The sequence below is a fragment of the Opisthocomus hoazin genome, chromosome 1 (genome assembly GCF_030867145.1).
Source record: "Opisthocomus hoazin isolate bOpiHoa1 chromosome 1, bOpiHoa1.hap1, whole genome shotgun sequence".
In the NCBI taxonomy this organism is placed as follows: domain Eukaryota; kingdom Metazoa; phylum Chordata; class Aves; order Opisthocomiformes; family Opisthocomidae; genus Opisthocomus; species Opisthocomus hoazin.
The window spans coordinates 29164935-29190065 of NC_134414.1; the positions used below are offsets into that span (position 1 = coordinate 29164935).

The window sequence follows — 25131 nt, forward strand, 5'->3', positions numbered from 1 at the left end:
GACACTGAAATCAGTGTGGTTCCCAAGATCGTGGGCAAAGGGACTTGGGATTTAAGGACTCAAGAGTTGCCCACACTGGTAATTATGGAACCTTGCCAGGCCAGGGAAGCAGAAAGGGGCTAAGCACCTTCCTCTGCACTTGACACTACCACCTCGCAGAAAAAGCAGCAGAAAGTATTAGATTAGCCTGCAAGACTTTATATTTGGGATATGGGGGAAGAGAAGTGGGATGGGAACTGGTGGAAGAAAGGGTGGAAAAAACCTCCCACCTGTATCTCTGTATGTTGTCTTTGCTATCGTGCCTAAGACAAATTTTTCAAAGCCATCTCCTGTTCCCCGTAAAATCAGTGGGAATTTTACTCTACTTACAATGACACACAGACTGCTTGAAACAACATCCATTCAGATCAGTGGGAAAATTTGAATTTATGTAGATTTGCATTAGGTTGCACCTTCACATTTAATAAAACAAAGAATCCCTCTTCCACTGAAGCTGGACATAGCTTATCAAATATATCTAAAAATCGTAGTACAAATGAACCACTATATAACACAAATTAATAATAGTGATTCTAAGCAGGACCTGAAGAAAGCTACATTATGCAAAACAATCATAAGAACTGAAAAAAAGCTACATTGCTGATTTTCTTCAAGTCATTTTTCTGAGGCACTCTCTCTTCTATGTGATTTTCAAAAAGTTTTACAGAGCAATATTGAAAGGTTCCACAGGTTACTACTTCACTGAGAAGTGATACGGCAAACGTTTCTAATACTATTTGACTACAGCAACAAGGTTTCTAAGACTATACACTGTTAATGGAGAGATTTTAAAATTCAGGATTTCCTTACATGACATATAAAAATCAAACACGACATTCAGCTAGATCAAGAATAAAGTATCATTTAAATGGAACACACTTTGAAACAGAACAAAAAAGCCCAAGAGCTGCTCTAAATTACTTTTAAATAGGAAAAATAACCATTATTACTTACTTAACTCTTATCTCCTGCTCAGTACCCTCAAAAAATTTCTAAGTAACCTTGTAAGCAATTTTTACAATGCTGACAAAGTGTAAATTTTGCTAATTGCATCTGGCCTCCTTCTTGGCAATCTTAATATAGAGATGGCTGAATTGCAGAATAACTTATTCTGTCATGCCTGTGTATTTCTTTGTTACCTACAAAATAATTCCAAAGTTCAAGTAAGATAGAAAGACAATAGAACAACAGATCAAATCCTCTTTCAATCTCTGATCAATATCTGATATTTCAGGATGAAGAAAACACCCTGTTCTTAACCATCCATTTATCAGTTACTGGATGTGAAGAAAGACGTTCTTTCTGACCTTTACAGGCAATCTGCTTACTCTTTGATGCATAAGACTGAAATAGCCCTATTTTTACCTGATTTTATAAATTTAATAGGAAATAATTAGATCTACATAAATAATTCATCCACAGTATTTGACTGTTGGAAACAAGCAAACTTTGGACAATGTCTTTATTCTGAAGTCACAGGATGACTGACACTAGCATGTACAACAGGGGAACAGAAAACATTATATTACATTGATTAATGATATCAAGGACATGCACCATATGGTGTTCCATGATAAACTGCAGATGGAAAAAAAAGGGAGAGGAAAGCAACAACTCTTTACCTGAGGGTGCTTCTGTCACTTTTACCAGAGCAGCTGAATGGCCAAGAACGAGTATTCCACTATACTACTAAACATATTGTTCCATTAATAAGACTTTAAATCTAGTAAATCAAAGTTTATTTGTACGTTACAAAATCCTGAACCTATGGAAATCAACAACAAAATAACCATTTCCTTCACCATGATAAAATTTTCCTCCCATTTCTATAATGATTTAATAATTAAATCTTTTGATAGTACCAAACATTTTAATAACGTCATCTTTTAAACTTACATATCTGACGGTTCTCAGAGGTTCTTTGACTACTGATACAGCATCAGCTTCACATGTATGCAAGCAGCTATACAGTAAAGCTGATCAGCTGCCTTCTGAAATCAGTGGAAGGTCTTGGAATTGTTTTGATAATCACTAGTTTGATAAACACCAATTTTCTGAAAGAATAGCGTACTTCCTAGAAAAAAAATAGGATTTTAGATGTCTGTTAGAAAGAGATTAAAATTTCTGTTAGAAATAGAGGCAAATTTTTTGTTTGTATCTTTACAAGTTTAGATAAGTTACAATATGCAAGGTAGGCTCACTGATGTGGTACTGAATGTACCTCCACATCTATGTCTTTGTCTTCTTCTACAGTCTTAAACATCTAAGAAAACCCTTCCTTGATCTTTCAGATGCCTTGTTCTAAGGCACTTCTCCTGCAATGCCTATAGAAGTTTGTGAGTTTACACTTGCATCAATGCTTAAATAAATTTTCATATGTGGTATTGCTATAACTCATTTACCCTTATCATGTTCTCTCCGTGCTGCTTATTAGCTCCATTTGTTATGTCGCATTTAAAATTAGATTGGGAGATATTTGGGGAAGGAATCATTAGCAGGTTGCAATCAGAACTCTAATTATGTTGCTACTGGAGGGTGCTGAGGAAGCTATAGCTGAGTGAATAGATGTACTCATTTTTAATAGGGGAAGTCATGTCATAGTAAATTACTGCTCTGTTTCCTAGAATATGGGCCAGTTGAAAGACTTGCAGGTAAAAAGCGGTAACAGAACTGAAACTGAAAAGGCATGACATATCTGACATACTAAGTGCAGACACTTTGTGCTGTTGCTCAGACACTGCACACTGCTGCAGAATGCAAATACACCCAGGACTTCTTCCACCAGTTACCAACAAAGCAGCAGAAAGGCAGAGTTTCTGGAAAAGATAAACAAGGTGCTGACAGGAAAAGGTACAAAAGAAAGGAAGGGTTTATTGCCTGGAAATGTTAAAGAATCACAGTAGCTTTTTCTGCGGGCGAGATAATTTACCAGCACAGGCATTAAAGTTCTAAAAAGTCAAATTTCTGCTTCCTCAAAGAAATAGTCTGCTCTGGCTGAGTGGAAGAATGACAGAAAAGATATAGAAGCTAATTAAGAGCTTACTAAGCTAAGCAGGAAGCTTACGATGACAAAGGGGCCTAGGTCTGTAGGCCCTGAATAAATACATACGACTTGATCCTGTCTGGACTAAAATCCCAAATAAAGAAATGGAAAAAAATGAACAGTCCAAGCTGCAGCCAGACACCGTATATCTGAGTTCACTACATGCATGCACAGTGACGGAGAGGAGGCTGAAGATAAATGTGGAGAACACGGCAGCTGGCCCAGATAACTTTAGCCGAGTGTCCCGTCTCTCGCAGCAGCCAAAGATGCACAGGACAGAGTAGAAAAGAAGATGTAGCTTCCATAAATTAGTAAACATTGTTAGTAAACATTGCAGATTTTTATTCTGTGAGTTTATGTGGCCTCCTCCCTGAACTGATGTGAACTTTTAGCCTCTACAGTATCCTGTGGCAAGGACTTCTGCAGCGTAACTATGCCCTGAGTGAAGAACCACATTCTTCTCCTTGTTTTGAACCTGTCAAGTGCTGCTTTGAGTTCATGCCCCTTAGCTCCCCCAAGCAGCATAAGCAATCAGTCTCCTGTGCTCAAGGTTTTCCAGGAGGCAGTCAGCATCACTGAAGCTAGGACCAGCAAGTCATACAACACTCGTGCTTCTTTATACTGGTAAGTGAGAAAGGCCAAGGAATGCATGTGAGCACTGTACCACTAATCATCTATATTCCCCAAGACTAAGCATGTTCCTTGGCACAGTTTTGGCCCGTTCTCACTAATTCTTTCTAAGCCAATGCCGAGGCGTGCTCTGGAGAACAGCACGTGCCAGGGATCATTCTTAACAAACAGGCAGCATGGAGAAGACTGCAGCACAGAGAAGACTGCAGCACCACCTTAGCCAGTCCTCCAGCACCACTCTAGCAGGCCCTTCATCCTCCGGTACATGCCATATGCACTTATGTCACACCCCAGGATACATCATACCTATGTTCAGTGTCATGTTGTAAAAACTTCACACTGGTGGGATGCAACTCAGCTCTCACATTGTATCAGACACTCAAGATGGAAAAAAAACACATTAAAAGTATTTATTGTGTCTTAGACATTCCACATGGGGAGTGGAGGATATTGAGGGCCAAGTGTTGTGCAGTCCGTAGGCTAGACACACCAAAGTCTATATCGCTCAGCCTCAGGCCCACAGAATGGTCCCTAAGCCTAGTTTGATTTAGTGCACTCATATAGCCTTAGTTTGTATCGGTACTGATATACCACACAGGACCAGGGCCCATATAATTAAACTGTTTACATGATCCTTGGCATGATTTTGGCTTGGGCCAATGAATACTCACTCAAAGGGAAGCCTGGGTGTTGCCTGGGTATTGCAAAGGTCAGGAGCTATTCTCAGTAGGCCTCACGGATGGGAATTAACATTTTGGTGTGATCTCGCTCTTTGCTTCTTCACCTCTTTCCTATAAAGTTTGTCAGTTTATCTTCTAGCTACAAAGAACTCATCTCAGTTCTGACCTCTGACACAGACTTCTAATTAGCCACCACAACAAGGGTATTACAAATTGCTAAAAGGAAAGATGGTGAAGTCCAGAGGATGTAGTAGAAAAAGAACAGGTTCCAGAAAGGAAAATTTTGTAGGAGACAGCAAAAGTGACAGTCTGTGCACATGTACTTTGAATGCTACTCACAGCCACAGGATCCCTGCAAACAATTGACTTAACGAAGAGCTGTTTAGAAACAAGGAGGTCCCTTATCACCCAGATCAGAAGCTATGAAATAGAGGCCATTTACAAAACTATCAAGAGTGGTCTTAGGTCTCTGTATGAAAATGAAACAAAGTTGAGGACAGCGCAGCAAAAATAGCCCTAATAAATCATTCTGACAATGTGGCTCCATAAAATTTTGAACTGATTGAAGTTGGCACAAGCAAGGTGTTGCCAACCCCTAACACCCAGCTGATTCTACTACAGGAATTCCAGGGATCTAGACTGGTAAAAAATGATTACTTGTATTGGCCATTTAGCTCACTAAACAAGCTTTTCATGGAATTAGATAAGCACAGTCACAGGAAACGGTAAAGGGTAGAAAGTTGGGGGGAGAGGGGAGAGGGAGAGAAAGAAGCATGGCAGCCATCACTTAGATCATTTAAAGATGTTACAAAGCATTAGCCTATGCACCTTATTTCGCTGCTGCAAAACAGTGCTGTCGCATACGTGCAGCTAGAAAATAAATTTTAACAACTGCATGTCCGAAGGACGAACTTAATGGTTCTTCAGGGCCTGCATACCATGAAGGTTTAAGCTGATTCTTACAGATGATAAACATCTGAGGCAAAATGAAACAAGAGAACAGCTTTGCCATGAATACAGCAAATTATTCATATGAACTCCATCCTACTTGCACTAAAGTTTAAAAAGAGGCTCTTAGAACAGTTGAAGAGGAGTTCTTCTCTTCACTGTAAGGAAATATAGATTCAGACAGATACTTGAAGAAGTGGAAGGACAAAACAGATGAAGAGAACTAATGTGAAATACTTATTTAACCTATTATGTCTTATTTTCCTTAAATTCAACAGCATCGCAGTCTGTTCCTCAAGGTGTGTTTAACATTTAATGCTGGGTTCCGCATTGCCTACTTTAACAAAACCCACTAATTTTAAAGTGGCCTTGCCTAAGAAAGATAAGAATCAGAGGAATGATCAGAAGACCTTATGACACAGTTTTCCTTTTGTCCAACAATAAGAAAAGCAGCAGTTCTGTCACTGTAGAGTTGCAATATAGGAGAATAGGAAGTCAGTCATCTCGTCTCAGCTGGTAAAGCTTTTCAGCACAAAGGGCTCTGTGATCGTGGTTCATTCCAACGCCCATCAATAGCCAGACAGCTGAACGCAGACCTATCAATACTAACAGCTTTTCATAGCAGGTGTCACTCTGTGGTAACTCTCCAAGACCCACAGTTACGTAACAGCATTATGTGCACAGGTCTGCTGTTACTAAAGGCAGATAAACCTGTGGCAAACATTTTCCAAATTTCAATTCTAGATTTCTTTTGTCATTGTGTATCAGGTGTTTTAATGTATAAAACAGGAAGTGTAGCATGATTTAGCACATTTTGTTGATATATATATATGTTTATAACAGAAACACATTTTCATTGAGGGTATGAGAATATGCTGCTTTTAACTGAAAAGGAAAGTGTGAGTATAAATTGTTGTTGGTCATACACCTTGCATTACTTTTCAGCCAGATCACAGAGAACTGTTCCCATTTAAGTAAGCAGATTCCACCTACTTACACAGGAACTGGGCTGGCCTCAGATTAGCTAGCAAACCTGAGGAAACCTCCAATGAGTTTATTGACTGACTACAATGGGAAAAAAAAATTAGTAAACTTTACTGAAACTGACACTGAACTCAAGATGAAAGCTCTTCTGAAAATGAAGAGTCTCAGGAGAAAACCAGGAAATTCAAAAGCTTTGGTGTGTCCATCGATCCAACAGAAATGTAATCACTGTACAAATTAAGACAAGAGGAAGACTAATGAGGCCTGAAAAAAGGAGATTCTACAAACATAATTTTATAATCTTATAGGAGATGAAATTATGGTAGTCAAGCTCTGAAATATGAGCGGGTTCATAAAACATAGTATGTGCTATAGAACCTTGGAGTTTAAGTAAATTGATGAAAACCATGATTAGGGACAACCAATGTATTCTGCCAATGGCACAGCACAGATACATGTTTGGATAACATCAGTTTATAGCAACTTTCTTCACAGGAATGCAGTGGAAATCTGATTTTTCTGTCCTGCACTTATTGCCATCTTTGGAAATACACCAAGATGTGCTCAGAGGTGTCTGCATTTCATTTATCAATATTCTACGAATTTAGAGGAGCTGGGCTATTTATCTTCTGGAGGAAAGTTAGGAAAAAAAAGTTATCAAATGTTAGAAATCTAAAAAACACCTTTTAGTTCAGCCACATTAGTTAGAATATTACAGGCAGAGCTAGCTAGGAATTTTTTGATGTAACTTCTTTCCTGTACATTTATCTGACTATTTGCAAAAAATGCATTATTTTTCATGAATTTTTCATTGTAAGAGTAGCTCAAGTCTATAGAAAAAATTCTAGTTCAAGTACTGGTGAGAAGAGAAGCAAAGACCCCCATATTTAAAAATAACCCATATCCTTCGTCAACAACATCTATCCCTGCCCAGAAACAGACAGAAAATGTCATAAGTCAACATATTCACAAAATTAATTCCTAATTACAGGTCAAGTGTTCATATAGTTAAATATCTGACTGCATGTCGTTCTTTAAAGAGCTTCATGATTACCTTCTGTATGGAATTTGTATGTCTTATTTAGAATACATCCAGAAAAAAATGTTGAATATTTCTTAGCTGACCGAGGCGGTTTCAGAATACCTTTAAATTCAAGTCTGCAATCTTAAGTGGACAAGAGCTTCCTTTGTTCCACTTGTCCCGTTGTTGCAAAATGCAGGCTGATGGAAACTGAAGAACATGGCTGTATCTTTTAAGTCAGTGACCTTGTAAATCTCAGGGAGAAAGACCTAAATTACAAATGAAAACAGCCTGTGGTTTTTATCAAAACCTTCAGCAGAAAAAGAGCATGTACTCAACATAGCTGTAGGTTACCTGAAGAATGGATCTGGAACTCTATATGTCCCCAGATGAATGTTGGAATTTATGTTCAGAATATTTAAAAAATTTCAACTGTCTCCTTATGTTTTTCTATCATGATTAACTGTGCTGCTGTAAATCTTGCTTAAATGTGTAGCTGGACAATTCCTAACGGTAGAAATAGAAAGGTCTTAGGTTTGCACAGCTACGCACAATTGAAGCCATAGAGGCCTAAGAATGGCAAAACATCTCTCACTGCCTTTTCTTCTAATTCTCCAGACGCACCAGAGGCTAGGGAAGCTGAGCAGGGTCTGGCCCTTAGCAGCAGAAGTTGGAACATGAAGAAGAACTGATTAAATCAGAACATTTTATAATACTGCCAAGTGTTCTCAGTGCATGAAAATGTGATACTTTTGCTTTTGTTTTTTTAATACACCTATTTCTTTTCATCTTTCCACATCCTCAGTAAAAGGCTTTGCTTAATCTTTTCTAAGTGCACAAATGTACAAAAGATTTTGCAGTAATGCCTGATGGACAGGATGTATCCTCCAATTAAACGCTACCCCTGTAGCCTTTTCCAGAATACACCTTTGGTGGCTGTGCTAACATATCTTCATACACCTTTTCAGTTTGCCCATCCTTGCTTGGAAAGGCTCTATGATGTTTTTAGTGCTTCAATTTTCCACACTAAATAAAGGATTGTAAGATAAATCATTAGACTGTTGAAGAACTAGCATATCTCTTACAAAGAAGAAGCTTCTTCAGTGCTGCAAATCTATATGGGATACATCTATTTTAGATTTTTATTTGGCTATCACCATTAATGTTGTTCTTTCCACTGTCACATTCAATCTGCATGACATCAGCATGTCACCAATAGAACAGATGTCACTTTATTATGGTCCCTTTTGGTTTTTTTTTGCATTGTAATTAGTGATCTGATCTTTCCTGACGTGCTACAATATACTTGCAGCAATACAGGCACTCTGATGGGGACAGGGTGATAGAACCTAGAGTGACAGCCAACAGAGTGGCAATAATCTACTCAAAATTTTGAAACTGAAAAGAAAAATCTATCTTGCTCATCTAAGCTGCCTGAAGGATAAAAGGATGCCAAGCAGTCTTCTGTCTGAAAAACACAAGTTGTTGTATAGCAAAATGGTACTTGGACTTGTCAATGGCTACTTGGATTAGTAGCAGCAATAACGTTGTAATGATATTTAGGAGGTTGGTGCAATAACACTCTAATTTGTTCTAACACTGTTTCAATAATCAGTTTAAAACTGGTTAAAAACTATATATGTACATATTTAAATACTGGACCCGGGTCTTACAGTTCTGCTTCAATTTGGGTGTAAGATGGAGCTTCTTTTATAGTGCCTGACATTGTGGCACTTTCTAATAACATGGCTGCTGGTAGCAAGAGGCTCAAAATGCCATTTGTAGTTAAAACAGTCTATTCATGCAGAGAAGTCATTTTACCTTTTGACCTTTCTGCCAGATTGAACAAAATGAGTAAAGATGTATTTTAACAGTTCTTATATTTGAGTGAATTGTGAGTACAGTTGAAATTGCCACAGTCTCCTGTATTATGCACATTAATTTATTTGTAACACACTTGGCCAAACCATTCCATTTTAGATATTTACTTCTTTATGTTTAGATTTATAGTGAAGTTTAAAAATTAATGAAGTAGAAAATCAAAGCATGCTAGAGCATTTTAATCAGATATAAAGTACCACAACTGCAATGCTTCATGCAGGCCCAGGTTTTAAAATGATTTTTACTTGACAAACTAATTTGGTTCATCTGCTTAATTACTTTTTATGGCAAGGATTAATTTAACTGAAAGCTCAAGCGTAAGCCCATACTGAAATGCATTGCTGAGGTAGGGCACAATTCCCAATATTTTCTCCTCGGGATAACAAGAAATCCTATGGAAGTTTAATGACCTAATAATAAAAAGAGCTTAGGGCCCTTTCAGAGGTGCTACATGTCTTCACTCCTTGATCTCTTTGGGAGCTGAACGTATCTGAAAGCTTACTGGACTGAGTCCTACCTACTGAAGCCTGACCTCATCCAAAAAAGGATTTGTTTTCTCTGGTACTTTCGAAAGCCTGGAGAATCTGTCAGAGCACTGTCTGGAAGCTGACATGTGTTAGCAAAAACAGTATCTCTGGGGCTGGGAAAACTGAGTAGGTTATGAGTTATCACAGAAATTGCAATTAAGTTAAGCATGACATTGATAGAAAGAAGAAGAGTAGCACATCACTCAGCAATTATTAAAAAGTCAGGCAAACGAGCAAAAGATCTGAAAAAGTTTAAAAAGGCTAATCTTAGATAACCAAAGAGAATACCAAAGGAATTAATGGTCAAATTCAGCGATTACTCTGAAAACTAGCAGCTGCCGAGCGGAGAGAACAGCCACACATGAGTAACTGCAGACCCAGACAATGCAAATGTAGAAAAGGGCAGAGGAACAGGTCACTGTGGTGCCGAGTACAACGGGACCCAAAGAGTAAGCACTGGGCAGGATATTGCTGCCGCAGCTTTCGCAGGCTCAGCCACCTACCAGGGCTGTGCTGACAAAGCAGGACGAGGTGAATTTGCTAATTCGTGGCAATCTGCAAGTTAAACTGATTCATGAGTGTCTCTATGAGAGTGACATAAGTATTTCGGATAAACAGGTAACACGGTGCTAACTGATGTGCTCTCTCTTTGTCCCTGCTAGGTGTACGTGATCTGTATCAGTAACCTGAACGTCTAGGTTAATGAAGTTATTACCTGCATTATGGCTATGTGAAAAAATATGAACACTGAGCTGATAAATTACCAAGTCACACTTGGAACTTTTGTTTTTTTTTTCACAGAAATCACGCAAGTAAAAAAATTAGACTGACATATTTTAGCCTATGCATGTGTATGCCCATGCTTTCAGGAATTCTACTTTCAAACAGCATGATTTGCGCATGGTGCTTCATTTACGAGGGCTACTACACAAGGAATCAAAATAGTTTCTCTATTTTTTATACATATATTCTGTACGTAATTCTGTGTCTACATACTCTGTGTATACACAAAGCCACCCACACAGGCGGAGCTTGCAGCCTCACCGTGCGACACAGAGGTGATCGGGAACCCACGACACTGAGACAAAGAACCCCAGGACCGCGCGTTCCCCCGCCACGGAACACCGGCCTCCTCCCGCCCTCCATCTCCAGAGGCCGAGCGCGCCCTGAGGAACCCGGCCCGCAGCAGAGCGGGCAGGCCACCCGTGCCTAAAGGGCCCTTTTTGGTCACCCCCCCACAGCCTCCCCGCCCTCCGCCCTGAGGCGCGCCCGACCGGCCTCACGGCGGAGCCGCAGGGGCGGGGCAGCAAGCGCGCTTCCCGCTCCCTCGTCCGGCGCCGCTGAACCTCGTCCCTCGGCGGCCGCCGTACCGGCCGCTCCACCCGCCGCTGCCGGCCGGGGTCTGCGCGCGCGCTCCGGGGCTGCGGCGGGCAGCGCGCGCTTTCCAACGGCCATGAGCCTGTGGGCGGACAAGTACCGTCCCGGGTCCCTCGGCAGGCTGGACTATCACCGCGAGCAGGCGGCCCAGCTCCGCAACCTGGTGAGGTCTCCGGGACTCTGCGGGGCGGGGGCTGGGAGGGTTCCCGCAGCGCAGGCCCGAGTCTCCGGAGGGGCTTCCCGGCCCGGGGGTGGGGGGGGAGAGGTCCGCCGGCACCGTGCCCCGCTCGGAGCGTGGCCGGGGCGCTGAGGAGAGGGGTGCGAGGCGCGCGTCACAGGGCTGCTTCGCCGGCCAGGCGTGCCGGCTTCCCCGGGCTGCTGGGCTGACTGGCCCTCTCGGTGCTGCTCTGCCACTGGACTCTCTAGCTAATGTAAACTCTGACCGTGGGGTTTGGTCAGGTCTTCTCCAGGTCACGCTCTTTCGCTTTTCGAGAAACAAACTCCCGACTTCATTTAAATAGGGGCTATCTATTACTTATTTGCCCAGATTCAAGGCTTGCAAGTGAAACAGTGAAGTAATTATGTATATGCATATGTATCATAGTTATATGTATATATATCTGCTTTAAACTTTGCTTTAGTCCTTTTTACTCTGTGTTTATTGGTGCTGTCACTCTAGAAACCTTTGAAAGCGTGTAAATGCTGGGGTGGCTTTTTGTTGTTTGGGGGTTTGTTTTGGTGTGGGGTTTTTTATTTATTTTTGAGGGGGGAAGTGTTTGGAGTTAAATGAGTTATATGTGACCTTCAGAAAAATATGATCTGCAGGAAATATTGCTGCGGGAAAAGAGTTCAGCAGTTCTAATTCTAGGTGTTATGTTGTGACTGAGCTGGAAAAGTCATACCGTGTAAACGTGGGTGAGAATGGAGGGATGAATACTCTTCTATAGGGAAGATATAGTTGTAGCTAACTAATAGTCTTGCTTTGTGTTCAGGTTCAGTGTGGTGACTTCCCTCATCTGTTGGTATATGGACCCTCAGGAGCTGGAAAAAAGACAAGAATAATGTGTTTGTTAAGGGAATTATATGGTGCAGGAGTGGAAAAACTGAGGATTGAGCATCAGAGTATAACGGTAAAAAAATTAATCTCCCATCTGCTTCAAAGTAACTTGGGTATTTAGATACCAACATATTTCGGTTGCGAGGCCTTTATATTTATTTGAGTTTTAAAAATACGTTCTTTTGCAGTCAGTATCTTCAAGCTTTTCTATGTAACTAATCAGACTAGTTTGGTTACATGAACACATACTTATGCCAGATATTCTTGTTCCTTAGGTATTCATGGGTGGCAGGATGTGGGGTTTTTTTGCTGCTTTTTATGGCTGGTTGGTTTTGTGTGGGGTGGGTTGTTTGGTTTTTTTTACAGGTTGATTTGGACAATAGCATGTGTTGTAATAGACTAGCTCTCAATTAGATGTATAGATTTTCATTTGTCTGTAGAAATAACCCTTATTTTAAAAATTATTAGCACTATTTTTTGCACATATGCATGTTTTAACTTATTTTCTCATTCCCATAGCGACAATTTCAGCCTTAGAATTTAAATTGTTTTTTTGGGTTGGTTTTTTTTTTTTGCTATCTGCCTTGGTCTTAGACATTTAATTGTTTATTATTAGAAGGGTATGTTATCCATTCAAAATCCTTGTTATGGAAGGCTTAACCAGGCAATGGATTATCGGGCTTTATTGATAAGTAGGTTATTCGGTGCTTGCCTTTTAATTCTCAGTAGTGGAACAAATATAATACTTGGACTGGATGACAGAAATACAGGATATAGGTAACTGTTCAGACCCAAATTCAGTGGTGATATAAATACTAGTGTTTTCTCTAAACAAAGTATAGACTGGAAATCCTTTGCCAAGAGACGTAAACAGTCTTTTCAGGCTTGTCCAGAGGTTTTCCTTCCAAAACTTTTCTTGGGAGGGACAAAGTATCGCTTATTTTGAGTGCCTGATTCCAATAATAATAATTCCTGTTACAAAACTCAATAACTGCAGTATGCAGCGATATGTACAATGTGTTGCTATAATAATTGTTGCTGCTGTTATTTTTACAGGCTGGATGATGTGTCACTGCTCCTCTTTTGGAGGTGGGGTTGGGGGTAGGAGATGCAGCAGTCTAAGCGTCTCAGCAGTTCTTTGATTGTTGAGACTTGTGGTTTGTCTGTGACTTAGCCAGTTGTAATCTGCAAGATAATTTTTTGCATCAAATCTTTAGAATACTCCTTCTGAAACTTAATATGCTTACTTTCTACATAGGCACCTTCTAAAAAGAAAATTGAAATTAGCACCATTGCAAGTAATTATCACCTTGAAGTTAACCCAAGGTAAGTGTACAGTAAAATTGTCCCACTTCAAATATAAGTCACTGGTCGTATTGCAAGTGGTTTCAACCTGGGTGTATAAAGGCCCTATTGCACAGTTTGTTGCTGGAGAAAATTAGATAATGGTTGATGGGTCTGGACTGCAAATAGGAGCATGGAGAGGATTTTTAATTGAACAGCTCTAGTATACAGCAATCTGAATTTTTTGCTCATTTAAGGACAGTAATGTTCTGCTTAACTAGCCGTGTAAGCATGCCATTGCTGAGGAATGGGTAACAGAAACAATTCTGGATTTGTAGATTTAAGCATTTCAGTTGAAATTGAGAACTTTTATTGGAACCAACACTCCCATATTGTTAGTTACTTCACAAATGCAAAAACAAAGTGATTTGAAAGTAAGAAAGGTTTACCCAGCAACTCTTTAAAGAGTTTAGAGCATGGGAAAGAACACCACAAAATACTGGGAATCCTGTCATGAGTGAGGTCAGATGTTGATATAAACGATAGAAACTATAATGGTGTACTGTATGTCTTCTTTGACAGTTGTGAAATTGCTGGTGGTAGTTCACTGACCCAAAGTAAAGACTTGTATTTACCTGAAACCCTTTAATGTTGCTTTAAATCACATGAGAGTAAATGTCATTGTGCACTGGGATGCTTTGGTTATGTTGGCTTTGTTGTCTGGGCTGCAGTTATAAGACAGTGTGTGTCCTGAAGTAACTTTGAGCTTTGTGCTTATCGCTAAATCTTTTCTCATGTTGCTCTGCATTTTAGAAGCTATTCTCGTGTACCATGTCTCCTTTAAGAGCTTGTTCTGCAGCTAATCTCTGTGTATTGATGAGTGAATATCTGCTGGTATTCTAATACAAACCCAAATAATTAAACCTGAGACTTTTAATGGTAATGAACTGTGTGAATATGTCATTTTGGTGATATAAAACGTCTGTCCATTCAATCTTCTGATCTAATAACCTAATGCTACTAATACTTCTTCTGTTACTTTCCACAGAGTACTTCTAGCTTGAAACACATAAAACAATTGCAAGTGTAGAACTGCTGTATTGGTTATTCTGTATAACAGTAGTGCTGATTAAGAATTAAGATATCGGTTCTTAGGCATTAAGTAATCAACCAGTTGTCATGTTTGTCTGACCAGACAGTGAACCTGCGTGTGCCGTGTGAAGTTTGATTGAATTATAATACTGTGAAATCATGTCGTGCATCTTGAGCAACATGGAACATGATAAATGGCTAACAGGGAAAGGAAATTAACTTCTGGGAAGGACTCTGCAGACGTTGAATTCATTACAGAACTTTGAGATAGCACTGTGCTTTTTCCTCCAAAAGAAGGATATTGTCTGAATTCCAAAGTGTTGTGTGCTGGTTGCTTCACTAGTTTGGGTAGATGCTGTAAAATGGGTTCTCCTGAGCAAGTGGGTAATGAAAGAATAAGGAACAACAAAAATTAAATGTTTGTGTGGTAGCTGCCTTTGTTCATTGTTTTTATGGAATGTTTGGTGTGGTCATATAATATCAAGGATAATCTCTCACCTTGAAATTACAACTCTGGGTTCTCTGTTACTGTAGAGAATAATTTATCTTTAGATGTTAGGAAACTATTTTAATCACTTTCCGCTTCCAAAAATTGGCCTCACAAGTACAAATGGCTTGTTTTGTTTTGCTTTTTATTTTTTGCACTGTGATAGCTGGTCTGCTCCCTTGCTGAAGGGCAGATCTCTGCAATCAGACTCAGCGTAGCCTGTTCAGCAGATCATGAGCTAGTATGCCTCTGTCCATTCTGCAACCACCTTCTTGGCAAGAATGGAGAAGGTCAGGTTGAGTGTTGACTACAGCAGGACAGACAAATGCTTTTTTCATTTGCTTGCAGTGAAATATTGTGGAGCTACTGCTGCCTCTGAGAAGGCAATAGTCTGGGAATGCTAAAGAGTGTGGGGTTTTTTCCCTTCTTTTTCTTTGCTTTTTCAGTAATGTCGCTTGCACGTCAGTTCCCAGTGATTGTCAAACCTGAGTCAAGCTAGCTGAGCTACTAACCTGGGGACTGAGAAGGCTGTGCAGTGCAACTGTAGGGGATGGTAAGGAGCAGGGGCAGGAAGGAAATCTAGTATTTCCCCATGTTTTCCTGCTTTCTAAGAGGAAAAAAGTGAACAATCTGTGCTGTAATAGTATCTGAGTATCAGTCTTTTACTAGTAACTCTTTAACTTCGCTGTGCCTGCCATTCAAGTTTACATTAAGCGTATAGGATGTTCATAGCATGACATCTAATTTTCAGAGGAAAAAACCCTATGCATTTACATCAGTCCTTTCAGTCAGGCATCCTGCTGTGTGGTTAGACTTAATTTTTCTTCCCATAATGGGTAAAAATGTCCACATTGCGTATCTCTCCCAAATTGCAAGTAGCGAAAGTTTAGACTTCTCATAGCAGAAAAAAAGTTCTCTTTTAAAGACTTCATAAAATATTTGACAACTACTTCCCAATACAGTGCTACTAATCCAGCTGTGCCTGCATAAGCTTTGGGTTGTTTTTATTATTGGGAAAGTAACTTTCAACGAAGTATGTACGTTGAGCTTAGTTCTAACTTCAACAGCTTCTGAATTCTTTTGGCATTCACGTGTAGTCAGTTGACCAAGGAGCTGCTTAGGAGGATGTATTTTATATGCAGTGTAAAGTTCTTTTAAAACAAGTTTTATTCAAACTCCTGGTACAGTGATGCAGGAAACAATGACCGTGTAGTAATTCAGGAACTCTTGAAGACAGTAGCACAATCCCAACAGCTTGAGACGAGTACTCAACGAGATTTTAAAGGTGAGTAAAAACAGTTAAAACAAGTCAAAGTACTTTTTAAGATTGTTTTTCAGAGATTTCAGCTATGTGTTTTGTTTGTACCTATATATTGCATGAGGGCACACATAAACCTTTCCCAGATTAAGCAACCTCCCATTTTCTTCCACTGTGGAAATATCTTGAGTGGTTAAGTACTCAGTATGATGTTATTTTGTGTTGGTTTCTTAGGAGGCCAGGGTGTAGCTGAATGTCTGTGGCTGGGCAGAGGGAGCTGGGATTCCTGCTGTCTTTTTCCAAGTCTGCCACTGAAATGCACTGTAACTTAGTTTAATGATCTACAGTAGTAGTTATCAGCTGCTGAGGCTTAGTATTGAGTTGAGGGGCAGGACAACCGTATGGCAAATCATGCTGTGTAAGTTAGGTGTTAGCTGCTGATCTGTAGCATTTTGGGGTATAAGCTGTCTCAGGCAGAAAGTTTAGAAGCATTTTATCCATAGCATGTGGAAGGACATTGGGTAAGAAAATGAAGAAAGCTTTCACTGAGTTTTCCAGGACACATGTTGCTAAAACTGGCTTATTTTTCTTCTTCGTGACTAAACTGAAAGCAAAATCTGAACTATAAAGCAAGAGATTGAAGGAGAGAGGAAGTCTTAACAGATAGAGTAGAGTAGAAAGTAGTTGAAAATGGTTATGGACTTAGTACTGACGTGCGGAAAGCAGACTCCACAGTCTAAGATTGTAAAGTAGGTATGTCTGTTCAGCGCTGGGCAGCACGGGGGGTAGTCCCACCAAAGTCGTGCGCGCCGAGCAGCAACTTGTCTCTTCAATTTATACAATCAAATATTACATATACATTAGATTTCCTAATACGCCTATATGCATCTGTCCTCATTTCATATTAAAATCTGTTCCGGGAAATAATTTCCATATTATAATTAGTTCCAAGAAGTAATATCCGTAGACTCCTCCCAGCTGCATTTGTGCATTGCCTCCTAGTGGTGGTCGTCAGGGGTCCCAAGATGAAGGCCCATTCTCTTCATCATGGTGTTCGCTGACTGACCTTTGTTTGTGCGCAAACTCAGTTCTCTTCTGGCTCCCATCCATACAGCAGGGTCGGACCTGGGTGTCCTGGTGGACGACAGGTTAACTATGAGCCAGCAGTGTGCCCTGGCTGCCAAGAAGGCCAATGGGATCCTGGGGTGCATCAAGAAGAGTGTGGCCAGCAGGACAAGGGAGGTTCTCCTTCCCCTCTACACTACCCTGGTGAGGCCTCATCTGGAGTACTGTGTCCAGTTCTGGGCTCCCCAGTTCAAGAAGGATGAAGAGCTACTGGAGAGAGTCCAGCGGAGGGCTACAAGGATGGTGAGGGGACTGGAGCATCTCCCCTACGAGGAGAGGTTGAGGGAACTGGGCTTGTTCAGCCTGAAGAAGAGAAGGCTGCGAGGGGACCTTATAAATGCCTACAAATATCTGAAGGGTGGGTGTCAGGAGGATGGGGCCAAGCTCTTTTCAGTGGTGCCCAGTGACAGGACAAGGGGTAATGGGCACAAACTGAGGCACAGGAAGTTCCGTCTGAACATGAGGAGGAACTTCTTCTCTCTGAGGGTGACGGAGCACTGGAAGAGGCTGCCCAGGGAGGTTGTGGAGTGTCCTTCTCTGGAGATATTCAAGACCCGCCTGGACAAGGTCCTGTGCAGCCTGCTGTAGGTGACCCTGCTTCGGCGGGGGGGTTGGACTAGATGACCCACAGAGGTCCCTTCCAACCCCTACTATTCTGTGATTCTGTGACTCCCAGCCCCTATCAGGAACTAACCCCTTTGTATGGAGATGCAAGACTCTCTGCTTCAGTTAATTTAGACAATAGATAAGCACTGTTTTCCAATGCACAGCAGCTATTAGGTAATGCCACTTCTATTAAAATCTCTTTTAACCCCTTCCTTCAGTACTTTGTGATATTTTCCTCACTTTTCTCAGGAAATACAATATTTCACCGAAGCTGCTAGATGCTGACTGGCTCTACCAGTTATTAGTGTATATATCCTTACGGCTGCAGTCATACCATGCACCTCAAAGTCTCTGGTAAGCTGGCTGGTCTCCTTAGGCTGCAGGTGTAACCAGAAGAGAAATGGGAATAGAGTAGTGGTCTGACTCGTTCCTCCAGGCTGTTCTCACTGGACTGTTCAGAGCACTGAAATGAGCCGTGTTTGAGTTGCCTATGGAGGAACCTGCAGAAGGTAGCTGGTTAGGTTAGCTGCTTCATGTTAGGTGTCTCCTGATTGTTCTGAAGTATTTTTGAAATAATTTTTTATTTAAAAGACTGTGGAAAGGTGCTGCAGCTACAATAATGAGGCAGCTTTCGACTACTCCTTTGTTAAGCTGAAACATTGGCTTTTAAATATAAAATGTGTTGAGAGGAGTCTTCAAGAAATTTTGCTTTCTGATACATCCTTATGCCGTAAATTCTTCTGCATTTCTTACTTAAAAATTCCTTTAAAAAGTTACTGTATTAATTGGCAGAGTGAAAGCTTCTATGCCTACCTCGATTATTTCTTGGCATGGAAGTGTAGCAGGCCCTGCTCTGAAGAAGTTGATAATTCCAGGACATTAATATGGGGTGTGAAGGAGCAGAAGATTATACAGTCAAAAAGACACGCAGATTGTCTTAATCTTTATTTTCCTGTCTGTGGAACCATGCTGCCTTTTCTGCTTGTATAATTTGTTTTGGTATTACTGCTTGTGTGTCAAACTACTGATTTTCTTAGAAAGATTTGATACTACTAAAAAACCCACTATTTTTAATCCTTTTTCAGTGGTGCTGTTAACGGAAGTCGACAAACTCACTAAAGATGCTCAGCATGCTTTGCGAAGAACAATGGAGAAATACATGGCAACCTGCAGGTTGATCCTGTGCTGCAACTCCATGTCAAAAATTATAGGACCTATTCAAAGCAGATGCCTGGCTGTACGAGTGCCTGCTCCCAGCATTGAAGATGTATGTTGAAACAGAAGCCAAAATAGGTTATTTTTTTCTTGCTGTGGACTTGAGAAATATTTTACTTCCACAAAGTGACTTAGTTTTTCTTTGTGATGGGTGTCTTGTCAAGCACGTCTTGTGAAAGACTGGTCCATCTCTGGACCAGAAATGTTTAAAATTGGAGAATCTATGGGTGCTAAACTGTATGTTAAGTGTTGCATTCCCTGCTGTCTGTTTCCTATCTAGATCTGCCATGTCTTGTCCAGTGTGTGTAAGAAGGAAGGCCTGACTCTTCCTCAGGAACTGGCTCAAAGGCTTGCGGAGAAATCTGGCAGGAATCTTCGGAAAGCACTACTGATGTGTGAGTCCTGCAGAGTGCAACAGTAAGTTACTGCTAAAAATTAATGTAAATCATACTTTCAGACGCATGAATGAACTTCTGAGGCTTTGTTAGAATAGATGATGATTTGCTTTGATTTTAATTTTTTAAGAGTACTTTTGTTATATAGGTATCCTTTTACTGCTGATCAAGACATTCCTGAGATGGACTGGGAGGTTTATTTGAGAGAAACTGCGAATGCTATTGTTGGTCAACAGACACCACAAAGGTGGGTGAATACACTTGCTTGCAGCTATAAATTTGTTTTCTGGTGTACTCTCAAACCTAAAAAAGTGGCATCTTTACTGTAGTTACATGTAATTTTCTGGCATTTCGACTGTAACTGGTACTTTGCAGTCAGAGGAAGCGAGCTTTAAAATTATCAAAGGAGACTGAATGAGCTTCAGGAGTCGAAACAATTGTTAGTTTTCTCTGCTGAAGCTTTGTAATCAAAAGTGAGCATAAGCTTAGTTGTGTGTTGTGCTGTCTGTCTTTTGGGGGGGAGGTTGGTTTTATTTAAGGCTTCTGTTTCACCAGCTTTAGCATAATACACCTTTGTAAACAAACTGGAAATGAGAAATCATTGCCTTTTTTAAGCACATTAGGAGTTGCCCCCTTTATCCATCTTGGTGTTATATACATGGCCTGATCCTTTCAGTCTGTTCATATTACATGAGATGCCACTTAAGTTCTTGTATTAAATTTAAATCCTTGTAGCCTCTGACCTCCCGATATCAAAAGTTGAGAATTGATTAGGAGGCAGAAAGTGATGGAGTTATCGACTTACCCCTCTCTTGTAAACAAGGAAGACAGAAAAACAGCATAATAGAATCTTGTAGCTGTAATAAAGTTTTTGGTGTCTTCTCACTAATCTTAAGCGTGAATAATAATTTGTATATGAAGAGAAATTAAAGGGAGACAAGCCTGAGACAAATGCTCGTAGACTTGTAGCTTCTAGATTAACTGATACCATTGTAACTAGAGTATATGTAATTTACCTTACTGTTTTGAATAAAAGGTGATGTGGAGCATTTGAGTTGAAACTACTGACTTGTGCAGTGCTTTTGGATTTAAAATAACACACAAAACCAGAAAAGAACAACTTTGCTTGGGTTGACTTTTTTCCCTGCAGCATATTTCACAAATAGCGAAAGCACATTAGTATGCTTTGGGGACATACTTCTGATATTTTTTGGTGTCTTTCCAACAGGCTTTTAGAGGTCCGCGGACGGCTTTATGAACTCCTGACACACTGCATTCCTCCTGAGATTATAATGAAGGTAATTCAGCTGTCTAGCTCTTAATCTGTTATAAATATTAACTCTATGATGGTCTCGCTTTTGATTTTTTTTTTTTAAAAAGACACCAGAATATCACAAATTGTCCAAATACTGATGAAAAGCTGTGTCCTTTCCAAATAGACATGAGTGATCAAAAGATACTTTTCTCTTGCGTTTCTTTTTACTCAAGTAACCAAAATAGTTTGAGTTATCACTCTGAAGCGGTAATTAAAGACCCTGTTCCTGCAAACACTGATGCGTAGCCTTCGCTTCTCGTGATCCTCAATCAATTAATACTAGACTGTGTAGTTCGGTTCATGCCTCGATATGTTTAGGCATGATGGTTTTGAGTTGTGTAGATTTTGGGGACAGGAACATTCTGTTCTCTAGTTTGGAAAATGTAAATGTCTAGTTTATTTTTGTTGCAGGCTTCCTTGTTCACACCTCTGTTGAATGGTTTACTAAAACTTGTTCAGTGATCACAGAACAGCAGCATCATAGCTCAGTAAAACAAAGGAGGATGTGCTTTGTCCCCCTGAAGACTTCTCAGGCCAGTTTATGTATTGAAGCATAAACATATTTTATGGGCTAATTTTGATATGGATTGCTTTGTTTTGTAAAATTTTGTTGTGAGTTCATTATTTGCTGTGTCCTAATGGACAGATTTGCTGAAGGATGCTAGACCAGCAGGTCTCTTCAAAGATGCAAGTCATCTTGGGAGGAAGCAAGCAAATGGGACATTTATGTTTTTATTTTAGGCAGGATGAAAGGATGCTGAAGACAACTAGAGCAGAACAAGGATTAAAGCTAATGTTTGCAAGTTACCCTAGGTGTACTTTACCATCAGACAATGAATGGTAGCTTAGTGGATCCTCCAGTGCCCTGTTTGAGAAGTGATGTTGTCAGGCCAAAGGTGGTTGTTCTCTACCTGCTCCTTCTTAGTAAACTTGGAATGGCATAGAGATACTTCTCACTCCGGAGTGTTTTAATAGAGATGGATTTGCAGTGATTTTATTGCTGTCTTGGATCTAAAATTATGCATTTTTGTTTTTTGTAATGACTGAAGTATTGTTGTAAAGTACCTTGTGTGTGTCAACACGTGTGTGTATACAAGTGTAAACAGATATACTTAAAATTTAAATAAGCCCTTTCCTTGTTGTTTATTAACGTTGTTCCTCTTTGTGCTTGATGCTGTCGAGATAAGAAGTGATTTTAATATACTTGCTATCTTGGTAAAATTTCTCCTCAGGGCCATATGCCTGCATGCAGTAGAGGTTGTAGTATTTGGAGATGAGGGTAACTTACTTTATTAAGGTATAAGTAGCTCCGATACATGATTTTTCCATCTAAGAACACAATAGGTAACATCTATTTGGACATGAGGAGTTTATCTTGAAAGAAGGTTCTGAAAAGACATGGTGCTTTGAATGTAGTTCTGTCAAATAGGTCACGTAATGATTCTTGAATACCTTTTCTGCTGTATTCATGAGTGAAATACTGGTCATAGCTTGGGTATTTTCAGAGAAATTAGGTTATCCTCTTAAGAAAAAAATATATAGTTTTTCAAATACTGTCCTGCTTTTTCACCTTTTAGGGCCTTCTGACAGAACTTCTAAATAACTGTGATGGACAGCTGAAAGGAGAAGTTGCACAGATGGCAGCCTTCTATGAACACCGCCTGCAACTGGGCAGCAAAGCCATTTATCATCTGGAAGCATTTGTAGCAAAGTTTATGGCAATTTACAAGAAGTTTATGGAGGATGGACTAGATGAGATGATGTTCTAACCGTGATGCCCAAAGTCATACACAGGATGTTGTGTCATGATGCCAGTAATGTTGCAAATGTTGTCTGGTTGTCCATGCTTGATTGCATGAGGGTCTAGTTCAAAGTCAAGTATTTTATTTTGCTATTAATATAAAACACAGGGAACTAAAGAACAATGGTTGTTCAGTTTTAGAGACCAACTGGATTGTTTAACAGCCACAAATCCATTTTTAGATCCATACAAAATACATTAGCCATTCAGAAAGACAAGTTGCCTTAAAAGATGTATAAGGTCATAGTTGCTTTGCAATATTTGTAAGCTGACATTAAGAAGAGAAAATATGGATGGTGTATGCTTGCTTTTTGATTATTCGTGGGCAAGGCTGTAAACAGAAGATGGTTCTTCCATGTTGTGGGAAGTTCCACTTTGAGCATGTGTGTTCTGCCTACTGATTTATGTATCTCACTCTGTCTGGCTTCTTTTGTTTTAGCCACACTGTTTTCTGTGGTGTGCTGACACCAGAATGTTTTCTGACTATTGTTTGAAAGCAGTTGCATTGAAATTGTGGATGAGCAATACTTTTGTGTTGCTTGTAAGTGGAACATTTTGTTTAGAAGGAATATACCCCTATAAAGCAAGGCCACTTGCTGTCTGACACTTTCGGGTTCACGTCAACATACATAATGCTGTTCAGGTAAAGATTGTTCCTTTGGCTGTGGTTTAACCAAGGGTAAAGTTTCAACTTCTGACAAATATGCTTTCACCTCTTAAATTGATATGTGACATTTTTAAAATGGAAAAATAAATTGTAAAAACATGAACAACAAATGAAATGCTGAATTATTGTTTTACACTGTCTGTGCCTACCAAGGTATGTGCATTCATTTGCTTTGATGTAAACTGTCTTTCAGAAAGGTGGGACATACCCCTCCAGTGTAAGGCTAAAGGGAGGCAGTGAAGTTTAAAAAACCCCAAATACATAGAATCACAGAATGGCAGGGATTGGAAGGGACCTCTGTGGGTCATCTAGTCCAACCCTCCTGCTGAAGCAGGGTCGCCTACAGCAGGCTGCACAGGACCTCGTCCAGGTGCGTCTTGAATATCTCCAGAGAAGGAGACTCCACAACCTCCTTGGGCAGCCTGGTCCAGTGCTCTGTCGTCCTCAGAGGGAAGAAGTTCTTCCTCATGTTCAGACGGAACTTCCTGTGCTTCATTTTGTGCCCTTTGTCCCTTGTCCTGTTGCTGGGCACCACTGAAAAGAGTCTGGCCCCATCCTCCTGACACCCACCCTTCAGATATTTATAAGCATTTATGAGGTCCCCTCTCAGCCTTCTCTTCTTCAGGCTGAACAAGCTCAGCTCCCTCAGCCTTTCCTCATAGGAGACATGCTCCAGTCCCATCATCATCTTCGCAGCTCTCTGCTGGACTCTCTCCAGTAGTTCCTCATCTTTCTTGAACTGGGGAGCCCAGTACTGGACAGAGTACTCCAGATGGGGCCTCACCAGGGCAGTGTAGAGGGGAAGGAGAACCTCCCTTGACCTGCTGGCCACACTCCTCCTAATGCACCCCAGGATCCCATTGGCCTTCTTGGCCAGAAGGGCACACTGCTGGCTCATGGTAAACCTGTCATGCACCAGCACTCCCTGGTCCCTCTCCACAGAGCTGCTCTCCAGCAGGTCCGCCCCAAGCCTGTACTGATGCATGGCGTTGTTCCTCCCCAGGTGCAGGACCCTGCACTTGCCCTTGTTGAGCCTCATCAGGTTCCTCTGTACCCAACTCTCCAGCCTGTCCAGGTCACACTGAATGGCAGCACAGCCTTCTGGTGTATCTACCACTTCTCCCAGTTTTGTGTCATCAGCAAACTTGCTGAGGGTACACTCTGTCCCTTCATCCAGGTCATTGATTAATAACAGAAGCAACAAAATTAAAAAACAACCCCGTAAAATAATAAAAAACCCCAGCTGACACCACTTTTGCCCATTTATGCTGCAAGTCTTTCACACGTTATGCCTATGTGTCATCTATGTATTAAAATGACTGAATTCATGCCCTTTGTTACTTCAGTCTGCTAATTAAGGCTATTAATAGATAATATTAGAGGATTAAGTGAATTAAATAGTTTCACATCCCCCCTCATTTTTTTTTTTAGCAGGGATGGGTTTAGTATTTGACAATTTTTGTCAGAGCTAGTTATGCAAAATGGCTCTTTTTTGGAAGCTAGGGCCCTCCCTCTAGTAATTGACAAAGAAAGAATCTCACTAGTTAGTAATAACTCTGTCACCGCCTTTAAAATGTACAAAAGGCAGAATTAATTCTTGAAGAGGTCAAGTCACTGCCATGCTCAGGAACTTGACCATCCCACGTGTGGTGTTAACACACAGCTGGTCTTCAGATTCATTCGCAGTAAGACGGTGCCG

The 25131-nt window shown here is 40.5% G+C and overlaps 1 protein-coding gene across 1 annotated transcript; it reads left to right on the forward strand.

Moving 5' to 3' along the window:
• Positions 1–11035: 11035 nt before the first annotated feature.
• On the forward strand, positions 11036–23529 carry RFC3 (replication factor C subunit 3). Its single transcript, XM_075420336.1, has 9 exons — positions 11036–11293; positions 12123–12260; positions 13446–13513; positions 16238–16335; positions 19125–19306; positions 19535–19671; positions 19798–19896; positions 20878–20947; positions 22542–23529. Exons 1-9 carry the CDS (start codon positions 11207–11209, stop codon positions 22731–22733), a joined length of 1071 nt encoding a protein of 356 aa, XP_075276451.1. The 5' UTR covers positions 11036–11206; the 3' UTR covers positions 22734–23529.
• The last annotated feature ends 1602 nt before the right edge of the window (positions 23530–25131 follow it).